The sequence below is a fragment of the Corylus avellana genome, chromosome ca3 (genome assembly GCF_901000735.1).
Source record: "Corylus avellana chromosome ca3, CavTom2PMs-1.0".
In the NCBI taxonomy this organism is placed as follows: Eukaryota; Viridiplantae; Streptophyta; class Magnoliopsida; order Fagales; family Betulaceae; genus Corylus; species Corylus avellana.
Window position 1 is genome coordinate 29,832,408 of NC_081543.1, and position 11,940 is coordinate 29,844,347.

At 35.0% G+C, this 11,940-nt stretch overlaps 1 protein-coding gene across 2 annotated transcripts; it reads left to right on the forward strand.

Annotated features, from left to right (window-relative positions):
• Positions 1–4,885: 4,885 nt before the first annotated feature.
• Positions 4,886–10,051, forward strand: LOC132173960 (probable protein S-acyltransferase 14). Of its 2 annotated transcripts, XM_059585654.1 has the most exons (7): positions 4,890–5,351; positions 5,941–6,181; positions 6,301–6,392; positions 8,090–8,213; positions 8,297–8,382; positions 8,495–8,560; positions 9,401–10,051. In XM_059585654.1, the coding sequence occupies exons 1-7, from the start codon at positions 5,160–5,162 to the stop codon at positions 9,527–9,529; spliced, it is 930 nt and encodes a 309-aa protein (XP_059441637.1). In that variant the 5' UTR covers positions 4,890–5,159; the 3' UTR covers positions 9,530–10,051. The 2 variants fall into 2 exon arrangements, with proteins under 2 accessions (XP_059441638.1, XP_059441637.1); XM_059585655.1 differs by lacking the exon at positions 6,301–6,392 and having other exon boundaries at positions 4,886–5,351; positions 8,181–8,213.
• The last annotated feature ends 1,889 nt before the right edge of the window (positions 10,052–11,940 follow it).

Below are 11,940 nucleotides of genomic sequence, written 5' to 3' on the forward strand. Positions count from 1 at the left end.
CGTTCATCTGTACGTCGGATCACGTGCACGTGTCCCCACCTCCCCTTCCCTCCCTTGCCTTTTCCTTTCCTATTCGCTGATTATTAATGATGATAGTTGAATTGAAATTGAAAGCTAGGAGGACTTTGTCTTACTTTGAAGTTTGTATTAGAGCCTCCTCTTTGTTTTTTTTTTTTTTACTCGAACTTATAACTTCTTTAACGATACGTGGTTCAATTGTTAAAAATATAGGATATGCATCAGAAAATTTTAGTTTTTAGAATTGTAGATTTAGGCGGTTTATTTTTTATCTAAAAATTATTGTTCTGTCACATGTTTCATTACTAATAAAATAATAAAATATTTATTATTTTATTAGTAGTGAGACACGTGAGAGAATAATAATCATTGAATGAAAAATGAACGGCCTGAATTTAAAATTTCAGATTCCTAAGAATTTCAATAGATCCTGATCCGAAAATATAAGAGGCATGCACCTTGATATGAGTTTAATTAATGTAAGGGGAGACCTATGAAATAGCGTAGACAATCTTAAATGCCAAACTTAGAAGCGCGATGATATATTACAATTTTAAATGTTGTATGTGATTTAAGTGCAATTTTAATTATGTGCATATAAGTTTCGAGACCTCATTTTCAATGATGCGTTTTTCTTGAAACAATTTTGTTTTCTTCATATTACTATGTCTCGAGTTATTTTGTTATTCATCTATTGTACATCTTTATGCTATTTTTTTGCAAATTAATCATTGAATTTATGAAATCCAAACAAAAAACATATCCCAAAACGCATTAACAAGCACAACTAAGAAATTTGATAAAAGATTGAAACCCAAATTCAAATCTTAATTTTCACTCGTGTATGTTTGTACTATAGTCCATGTATAAGCAATTTCACAGGCTATAATTCTAATGGGGGAATGTGAGTAATTATTGAACCAACAAAAAAAAGTTGAACTAGGATATAGCTAGGAACATTCTCTAGACTACTTATTACAACCTAAATCATCCCAACTTGGGAGGGAGAGAAATAGCCAAATAGGGCACTCTCACCAAATAATAGAGGAACAAAATACCATCAATAGTGGTGTGGTTCAATCTTTCTTCACCAATTAGATAAATATAAGGCTTGGATTCGATGTCATTTTCGATGGGTGGGGCACTAGCAGCCATAGGGGGTTGATTATTGCCGGCACTCTTAGCTCTCTCATTAAATATCTGAAAATTCCTTTAACTTGGACCAACTTCAAACTACCTTCATATCTTATGCCTGCCATGTTGACAGATTCACTTATATGTTGTCCTTTGATAAGATCAGTGTAAGCCTCGTCATACAAATTATTAATGAATAAATTCTGTCCATTAAAAACTTAGAAGTTAATTATGGTGCTCAGATTTATTGAAATTTCAAAACAGACAAATAATCAAGAGATTAGGGTTTTAATACAAATTAATCAATTTTAATAGTATATATTTTGGATTGCATGTTCCGCTGATTGTCGTTTTATGTTATGGTAGAAAAAGAAAAAAAAAATGAAATTACTCTTCTCAATTATATCTGACTAGGCTAATGTGACAATGGTCATCAGTCCTTCAGGAAACCTTGTTAAAAAGACAAAAACAATTCAAGGGTTGATGGATGCTGCCACATTATCCCTGTAAAATAATAGTATAATATGTAAATTGGTCCAAAGTTTCTCATTATGAAAAAAACATGATGATAAAATATTTCAATTGGGCAAGTTATTGAGTCGATTCTCTTAAAATAATATCTACCTCCATCAATTTTATTCAATATATTACTTTTTTGTAAAAAAAAAATATTCAACATATATAGCAAGATATTATATACAAACAAAATCAAACGAAAATACTTTTAAATTCGAACTGTTCCTCCCACTCAAATGCTTGTTTCACTAGATTATAAATGTGTATAATTTGGAACGACACTTGGATTTATCCACTTCAAGCATCATTTGTTGGTGCGGCTTGATTGTTGGGCCGGGGTTTGAGCGGCCCAAACCCATAGTTATCTCCATCCTTGTACAATTCTCATACTGCCTTTTGGTCCAGAGATTGATCCTTATCTCTCTCTGAAAATCTTCAGTTTTGAAAGAAGAGAAATATTTCACTTTCTCAATAACAACCTTATCATATTTGGTACAAGCTTTGTTTGTTTTCTTCTCATAAGAGCCAGAAAATCATGAAAATCTTTTAATCATTTCAAAAAGAGTGGAGATGAATCATTTTATGGTCAAGATTATATCTTCTTCCATCTAACTGTGTACATGATGTTGAATGGTCTTGATAAAAGAATTTCATGCAATTTTTATTTTCCGAATGTTCTTGAGCTTGGACATCTCCAGAGTCAAGGAAGTTTTACATTTTACATACACATGCGTTGGTAAAGATTCAATATATAAAAAGCTCTTCACGCGGCAGCATTTCTTCACAAGATTCTCAAAAACTTGGTAGAGATGCATAATCAGCTATGAGTTGGTTTTCACGAGTCAAACGACTCCTAATAAGGCAAGAGAAGGGGAAAAACGATGTCTCTAATACATTGTTATCGAGAAAGTGAAATATTCTTCTTATTAGGATAAACAAGTGGCATTGAACTAAGAGAAACAAAATATAAAGAGGGAGACAATTAGCAAGGATTCGCAAACCAAAAACCAAACTATAAAGTAATACAAATAACTCATTGATTTGTAGTCCTTAGTAACACACACATTTGAGGTGAGCGAAGAAGTCACATGCTGCACAGTAATAGAACCAATGGTTTGGGTCTTTTATTTTTTCGCAAATTAGACAGTAATATTCTTCATAATTGTCTTCAGCAGTATATATCAGTTTGAGGTGATGTATATCGTATTTATGCCTTGCTACGAGTGGAAGATTTGCACATCTGATTCCTAAAGTGAAATCGCAACTGGTGCATACGAATATATAGTCCTCAATGTCATCAAGACAAGCTCTGCATTCTCTATCACTAGAATCTAGAGCAAGGATAAGGGTATGCTGATGACCTTCGTGTTTAAGTGTTTCTGGAATTGAACTGCATTGAATGTCAATAGTTGTGAAATTCTCCATCTCCTCCCAACAAGTATCACATTTGTATGTAAAGCCGCAAGGATGACGAGAACAAATATGACAACTTAACATGACACTCTTGATAGGTGCTTGTGGGAGGAGGGTGAGCGTGTGAAAACGGTAAAGTCGGTGTTGATCAATCCTTGTGGGAAGTTTAGTACATTGAATATGGAAAAAAAAGTCGCATTCTGCACATCTATAAAACGGGACCGAAATTATGAATTCCACACACACCTCACAAAGTGTATCATCCTTGACCACATCATCGCAGATGATTAACTTATGTTGTTGATGACTAAAATGTTAGATCTCCTCAAGCGCCTGACTCTCCATAGATATCCATAAATTCTTTTACGCATTACAGGTGGGCAAAATATTTACATTGGTCACAATAGTAAGCTGCATACTTTGTACTCACATTTTTACAATAGAATTTACAAAATATGCCTTCACGGTTTTTGATTTTATAAAAATAATAGACGAGGTTGAGGGAGTGATTGTGTAACATAATTTTGACGGTGTGTGAAATTTCAGCACATTTTTTTGTGAACAAAGAGTTTGCAGATATTGCATACTCCGATTTGTTCTCCACAAGCTTCGCAATTCAATTGGACCCACTTCCAAGCAATGTTGGGTGGATTTGTATTTGTGAACGGGGCGGTTACCACTTTCGACGCAATTGTGGAGGGAACCCCATATTGGTTCATCGCACCCCCAGCAAAAAACTTCCTTCTCACCGGCCATCTTTCTTTATCTCTTCTCTGTAGATCAAGTGGTGCGCATATTGGAAAAGCATGCTTAAACTTCTTGTTGTAAACAAAGAATTGAATCTTAGTTTGAGTGTGAATCGGTGTGTTATGGTACTTTATCTTGATACTTTATTGATTCCGATGGCTAAAGAAGCAATCTCTGGTTGGATGAAGAAGAGGGTCACGTGCCTCCTTTAAGCTAAATTGAGCTTCGGCTTTGTGGCTTTCGTGGACTTCCCGTTTCTGTTGGGCTTGTTTGACTTTAATTACAATGATGGGCTGATGTGGGCTTACTTGGAGTCCAACCCATGTGAGCTTCTTTGAATATTGGATCACTGGTGAGGCTCGTCTGTGATTGTTGGCCCATCATTAGATGACTAGGGTAGGGGCATTTTGGGCGTTTTTGATCTATGAAAGATCCAAAAGATCTGTGGAACAATAATGTTCACTCCACAATGGCCCAAGTTTAGGTTGGAAAACGCTTAGTATAATAAATATACATATTGAGAAAAAAAAAAAAAAAAGAAAAAAAAAAAGAGAACCACGCCAAATCCTAAAACAAAATAAGGAAAAGTAATAAATAAAAAGAAAAATTTACGTACTCGTTCAAACAATCATTCATTGTTATCATCTTTCGAAACTAAAGATTGTGTCAATGTTTCTTTTAAATTATCAAAATTTTTCAATGTAATCAAAATAACAAAAAACACTCTTAATAAAAAATTTAAAAAATCTTGAAAGAAAAACCTAAAAAGAAGGTTGGAGCAACGGTTGGTCAAATGGGGAAACCGAGCCACTTTCTTTAATCAAATAGAGGATGGTCGAGTCACCTCTTGCCGGCTTGGAGCGGCCAAATCACTTTTTTAGTTGATTCCGCTATCTCTTTAGTCATTTTTATTTTCTTTTCTGCTGGAATATGAGGATATTGACAATTTTAAATAGTTTGAAAAAGACACCGAAACAATCTTACTTTGAAAAAGATGAAAACAATCTTGGTTCGAGGGCTGAAAAAGAAAAGCTTTTAAGCTTGATCATGTGTGGATGCTGCTATTTATGACTTTGTTGGGTCAACTAGATGTCTTTCGGACATTTGTTGGACTGCCACGAATATGTCCATTTCATTCACAAAAACCTTTGAGCAATCTCGGCCTGAAGTGACGAGGTCATGAGCTTGGGCAAAGTTGGGCAAAGTTTGGATCTGAATCCAAAATCCCAGCTCGCAGATAGAATTCCAATTTCAACCAATAAATTATAAAGTAATCGATTTTCAATTCCCTCAGCAATTTCCATCTTTGTGTAGTAGGGTCCCAAGCAGCAATGGCGTGGAACGTGTTCAAGTTCTGTTCGGCCCTGCGTGCGCTCGGGTCCGTCATGATCGTCCTGGTCCTCGCCGTAGCCGGCCTCTCCTATTACACCATGGTCATAACCAATTACGGCCCAGCTCTCTTCCATGGTGGCCTTCTGAATTCCCTCATCGCTTTCGCTGTCTTGCTCTTGTTCCATTCCTTGGTATTTTCCACTTCCTATACCTCTTCAATTGGTTATTAGTTTAGCTATATGGGCATCCTTTTGTCTAAGCAGCTAGATTTTTCTAGAGGTTATGATTTGAGATTGTTTGGTCAATGAGAAAATGAAAAGAAAATCGTAGACACTAAACCAAGTAGAGTTACTGAAAAAAAAAGAAAAGAAAAGGTGTGTGTATCAGTTAATGGAAAGTTAAATTTCAATCCCATTTCCTATATGGTCCCTAAACTCAGCAGCAAGAGAAAAGTAGTTTGTGAAGTTGTTAGTGCATATTTTATTTTCTTTTATAAATTTGGATTTATTGTGAACTTGGTATCTTTAGTTATAAGGAATTTTAATCCTCAACGAGCTAGAAAAAGTGACATTTCCTTGCTGCTTGTATGCCATGCAACCAATTTTATTATGGGGAGCAACTGTAAGTTGTGAGGTTCTTGAAGGAAAAAAGAAAGGTTGAAGGTGCCACTTTTTTTCCTTTTCAACTGATTTCAAACACAAAACTTAGTATGATGATAACTGATTAAGGTGTAAAATTATATATTATACTAAGATTCTCTAAGTTGATTTTGTTATGTAGTTGGTGATGCTATTATGGAGCTACTTTTCTGTTGTTGTTACAAACCCGGGCAGTGTTCCTCCGAATTGGAGGCCTGTAACAGACGAGGAGAAAGGAGACATGGATCCATTGATGGCCTCAGAATATAGTGGCCCAGGTTTAGGCTTGAACCAGTCAACTATGGACACTTCAAATCCAAGAGTACGGTTCTGTCGAAAGTGCAAGCAATTTAAACCACCTCGTTGCCATCACTGTTCTGTTTGTAAGTTCTTTGCATGAAATTCTGCTTTCAAAACTTATTTTTGTATTAAACTGCTATAAAATTTTTATTGGACTGTCATATTGAACCATAAAGAAGAAAAACATATGCATTTGTTTCAGGTGGGAGGTGCATATTGAAAATGGACCATCATTGTGTTTGGGTTGTTAATTGTGTTGGGGCGTTGAACTACAAGTACTTCTTTCTTTTCTTGGTATGTCGATTGTACTTCTTTAGCTTTCAAGTCTCTTTCTTTGTGTGGCAGTATGCTCATGCACTAGCATGAGTAGTTTGTTCCCTTTGCCAAATAATAGGAATGGGAATCAAGATTGTTGATTTCCACTTGGATTTTATTTTCTTTATTTGTTGATTATCATCATTTTCATGATGTTCTTGTCAATTTCTACATCCTTTTGTTTATTATGTATCATATCTAGCAGTTCATGTTGTTGCAGTAGTGTACCGAAGAAAAATGAAGGATTGTAGAACAAGTAGAAATTGATGTGGAGATTAGGTTGTTAGAGCATGGGAAATGAGAAAATAAGAATGTTGGAAAAGAATTTTCAATGGAAATGGCATGTCAGAAGGGTGCCTTTTAAAATCAGGCATTGATCTAAAGCATTGTGTCTAAACAATTTGCAATGTTTATTTGTTTAGATGTGAACCTCAGTACCTTAGGATTGGATTTTCTACCTAGGCATTTGTAAAGCAAGCAAATGCTTTTTAATGTAATAAAACACTTATCATAAAGAGTTAATGGCGTCAATAATATGGCTACCTTTTCCTAACATGGTCTATAACAAGAAGGATTTCAGTCACAGTTTTGCTGCAAGATATTATAGAGGCAGGGTTTGGGTCTACACTTACAAGTACAAGGGTGAACTATACCTTATCCCATTCAAATTAACACCCTATTTGCAATCATCTTGCCAAACTTTGAAAAAGTGACAACTCCTTCAAACTATCCAGAATTTTCAATTTGTCCCCTTTGTTAGAATTTTCTGTTAACTTGGGTAGAAAATGCATCACGTGACCCACACGTGATTGAAAATTGTCTATTATACCCACCTATCAGATTTGGATTTGTTTTTGATAAGATGTGTGAAAATACAAGTATGCTCCTTAGATTAAATAAATAAATAAAAAAAAAAACCCTTCCCCTAGCCATGGAGCCATGGAGACCCATGGTGGGGTCTCCTTCCATGGTTTTTTATATATATATAAACTGATAGAGGGGTATAATGGATAATTTGAGTCACATGATGCATTTTCAGTCCAAGTTAATAAAAAATGCTAACGGAGATGGGAAATTGAAAGTGCTTGCTAATTTGAAGGAGCCGATTGTCACTTTTTAAAATTTGGTGGGGTACTTGCAAATTGGGTGTGAGTTTAAGGGGGCTAAATGTAATTTTTCCTTATATATTAAGATAAAGCACCTGCTTGATGTTTATTGAGTACTTTGCTACAAAATATTACATGCACCATAAGCTCTTAGTATTGGATACGAGACCTGCAACTCCCTTCTTTTTCCTATAGATTGCCAAGGCGACTGGCCAGTTTTTAGTTGTTCTTACCACTTAGGTGCATTATGAGAAGTTTCAATTTTCAATGCACATTTTTTCTTCTCCTTAAGGAGAAACAAAAGCACTTTTAGGCACCTTTATTTTGACTCTAATTGTTTTATTATCTATTGTGTCTTGTGCTTTTCTGCTATTGTGTTAGATTCCAATGTAACTCTTTCGCTCAAGCATAATAATTGTCTATTTTTTAGAAATTAATTACCAATTCAAAGGCCTGATTAAGTGGTATGCATGAAACGTCTTTTTTCTTTTTTTTTTTCTAAAAAAAAAGATGAACAAAAGAAATGAAAGTATGATTGAGTGGTATCTTTGTTGTCTAATCTTGATGCAGTTTTACACGTTTCTTGAGACAACTCTTGTCACCTTATCATTATTGCCATATTTTGTCACATTTTTCACTGATGGTGAGATACATGGAACAGCAGGCAGCCTTGCAGCCACTTTTATCACATTCAGTAAGTTCTTCAAGATATAATGTCTTTAACTGTGATCCATATCCTTAAAAGTACCCGTATTAACTGTCATTTTATCCATTCAGTTTTGAACTTATCATTTGCACTGAGTGTTCTGGGCTTCCTGATTATGCACATATCATTGGTGGCAGCAAATACCACCACAATTGAGGTAGTTCCTTTTGCCAGTTACCCTTCCCGTTGTTTCCCATTAATTGGCAATGGATTCATACTCATAAGTGTCTCACATAAGGTTCTTGATCACTTGGTTTTCTTGTTTTTAGGCATATGAGAAGAAAAACACTCCTCAATGGCGCTATGACCTAGGATGGAAAAAAAACCTTGAACAGGTTACCTTCTCTCTCTCTGTTTGTGTGTATGTGTATGTTTTGGGAACATTATGGGTATGTTTCCATTTCCAGGGTTAGTAGGGATATGTAGTACTAGTGAAAATTTCCATGAAAACTTATAGATACAGAGTTTTGGCTTAAAACTTAGTAGGCGATACCCAGTATTTTCATTGTAACATCTTCCACTTGCAGCATGTTTAAGTAGGTTTTAAGTTTTTGCATGTAAGACCTGGTACTTGAAATTTGGTTTTGTACTTTTTTTTTTTTTTTAATTTTTTTTTTTTTATGGGTGTGGGGGGAAGATGAATGTATACTTCGTATTGTTTGTAGACATATCCTTGACTTCTTTTTTTTTCGTCTTTCTATGCCTTTGTTCTTGACTGCACTTCTCTTTACTGAATGCACCACATCAAACCATACTCGTGGTTGTATGATCACGGATTAATGAGCTGCAAGCCGCTGAGACTCTAATATACCACATTACCACATTGGTGGCTGACAATGAACTCAAAAGTAGCGGCCGCAGTATTAGAACACCCCTGTGGTGATGGCTACCAATTGCTAAACAATCAGCTCTTTAAAACTGAACTACTTTAGCAATTGCTGTCCTCATATTGCGTAATCAAACCAGTTTCTTTTCACAAATTTCCAAATTATTCGCCAGTCCCTTAATAAACTTTTTTTTTTTTTTTTTTTTTTTTTTTTTTTTTTTTTTTTTTCACTTTGTATTGGAACCTTTTATATACTTGAATATTGTGTTGCACAAAAATCAAATTTTCAGAGGCTTTGCGTGGAAAACCCATGGTTGGTAACATAGTGAATTTCCTTTTTCCATTTCAGGTGTTTGGGATGGATAAGAAGTACTGGTTAATCCCTGCATATTCACACGAGGATTGGAGATTGATGCCGGCACTTCAGGGTCTTGAATATCCAATAAGGCCCGACTTTAATGTGCTCCAGCAATTATAACAATAGATGACAACACCAGCGCATTAGGTTGCAGTTCCTTTTACTAACACATGGTCTGTGCAACTGGACTTTATGCACAGAGACAACAGCAATGGATAGACTTCAGCTTTGGAGATATATTACCAGGATCTTTTGAAGGAGTGGTTGAATATTTGAACTTGGAGGGTGATGTCTTATTCTCACTGCTAGATTATGCCTGTTGGAAGTTACGGTTTGGAAAAGGACTCACAGCTGCATGTTGTTTTATTATGTATATGTCATCATAGAGATTTTGTTATCTATAAATAGAGTACATTTGAGCGTGCTAGAAATGGAATGGTTTGTATTGTGTGCGTGTGGACATAGGACACAAGCTGGGGTGCTACACGTCCCTAATTATTGATGTGGCACCCCCACTTTGCTGCGTGCCCCATCAATTAATTCTGGCTTTTACCATGGTTTCATGTAAAAATACATATGCAAGGCAATAGTTGTAACTCAACCATAATTTGGATTTTGAAGGAAAATTCCATAGTTGTTTCATCTTCTCACCTTTTTTATATCGATATTTCTATTTCTATAGTCCATTTGAAGAAACTTCGGCTTGTAAGCTAGATGTTAGCGCTCTATTTTGTAGAGTTCTTCAAATCCTGATTATTATTATTTTTAAATTAAACGATTTAGACTTTGTAATCACATATTTATTACATGTGATACATTGAGGTTCATATTATAAAGCATTCTTTAATTCATTGCATATCACATATGATAAATGCTGAGATGATAAAACCAACATTATTTGCTTTGAAAATAATGATTAAAATTAAAGAAACCTTATAGCATGGAGTCCACAAAAAAAAAAAAAAAAAAAAAAAGAAAAAAGAAAAAAGAGGATTTGGATGCTGTAGTTTAATCAACGGTCAAGATTGAGTTTTAAAATTGACTTACTTTTAGAAGCATTTAATAGGAGAGAGAAAATGAAAAGAAATTTTGAGAAATTCAATCTTGACCGTTGATTAAACTACATCATACATGCTGTTATTTTAATAACATCATGTAAGCCAGATCTGAAAAAAGAATGGTTCCAGTTGAGCCTTTCAATTCTCCTATAACTCCATACCATAAATTTTCAGCATCCATAAAAGTTTCGACTCCTTGACTAACTAGCATTGTTGCTACACCTTTGGTGGAACTATGCTATATTATTATTATTATTATTTTATGTAATAATTTATTAGAAATGAAAGAATGGCTATTCGCTATTTCAATCCTTATCATATACTTTAAGACCAAAGCTATTATATTCCACTTTCTTCAATTCCTAATAAAAGTTTTTTTTTTTTTTTTTTTTTAATGGAATAATCATTCCGTGTACCAAATGTAACATAAGGATCCATTTGGTACACATAATAGCTATTCCATTAAAACAAATGAGTAGTTTTATTGAAAATAAAAGAAGGTGAACATGCACATGCCTATATAAACCATGCACTTCTTTCTAATTTCTAAAAAACTTCAAGCACATTGATCGATCACCAAGTCATATTTAAAAGGCCAACTAATTACCATGAGTGACCTAACAAAGGTCTTTGCAATTGTTCTTTTGCTGCTTATGGTTTATAGGTCGTAAAGATAGGCGCCGACGTATTTTACGCCATTGCAACAAGTTCTTGTTTGGATGGTTGTGATGGTGTCAAGTATGTCGGCACCTATTTTAATGACCAATATGATTGGTAGGTTGTATGTGAGTGCCTTAGGATTGCGGTAGATAATCTTGGGCCGGTCGATGATCGGATGTTTTCTCTCATGACCGCTTTCATTGTTCAAAGTAATGGGTATGAATGAGAAGATTGTAGCCCGTGAAATATTGATCCAAATCCCCAAAATTTCAAATACAATGCTCCGTACTTGGGCCTAGCCTGCTACCCAATGCAGGTTGGCCCAATAAAATCAGCTCGGCCTTTTATTTCAACTAATCATTCACAGAAACGTACTGTCCCGCCAGTAATATCGCCGTATTTGTAGGCTGTGATATATAGAGAGTAGAGACTTCCTTTGATATTCTCTCTCCATATTCGAGTCCGTTTTCCTTCGAAGGTTTTTTCTTTCTCTCTCTGTGATGCACTTGACTTAGGGTTCGTTATTCTATTGAAAAGTTTACTCATGTTATGCAAGTTTTGATTTTTAATCAAATAAATGTGTCTTTTTTTTTAAGTAAATAAATGTGTGTTTTTGACTCTGAAATCGGTGCAAATTCGGGTTTCGGACTGTACTGTGTTGCTAATTCTGGTCCTTTTTGTTGGATTATGTTAGGGTTTTCGGTCTTGACGATAGTTGTGTTGAGAAGTTTTCGCCTTTTAAAGGGTTTGGGTTAGTGTTTATGGTTTCGTAACTTTGTTTATGAGTGCCTTAGTAAACCATCTAGGGCTTCC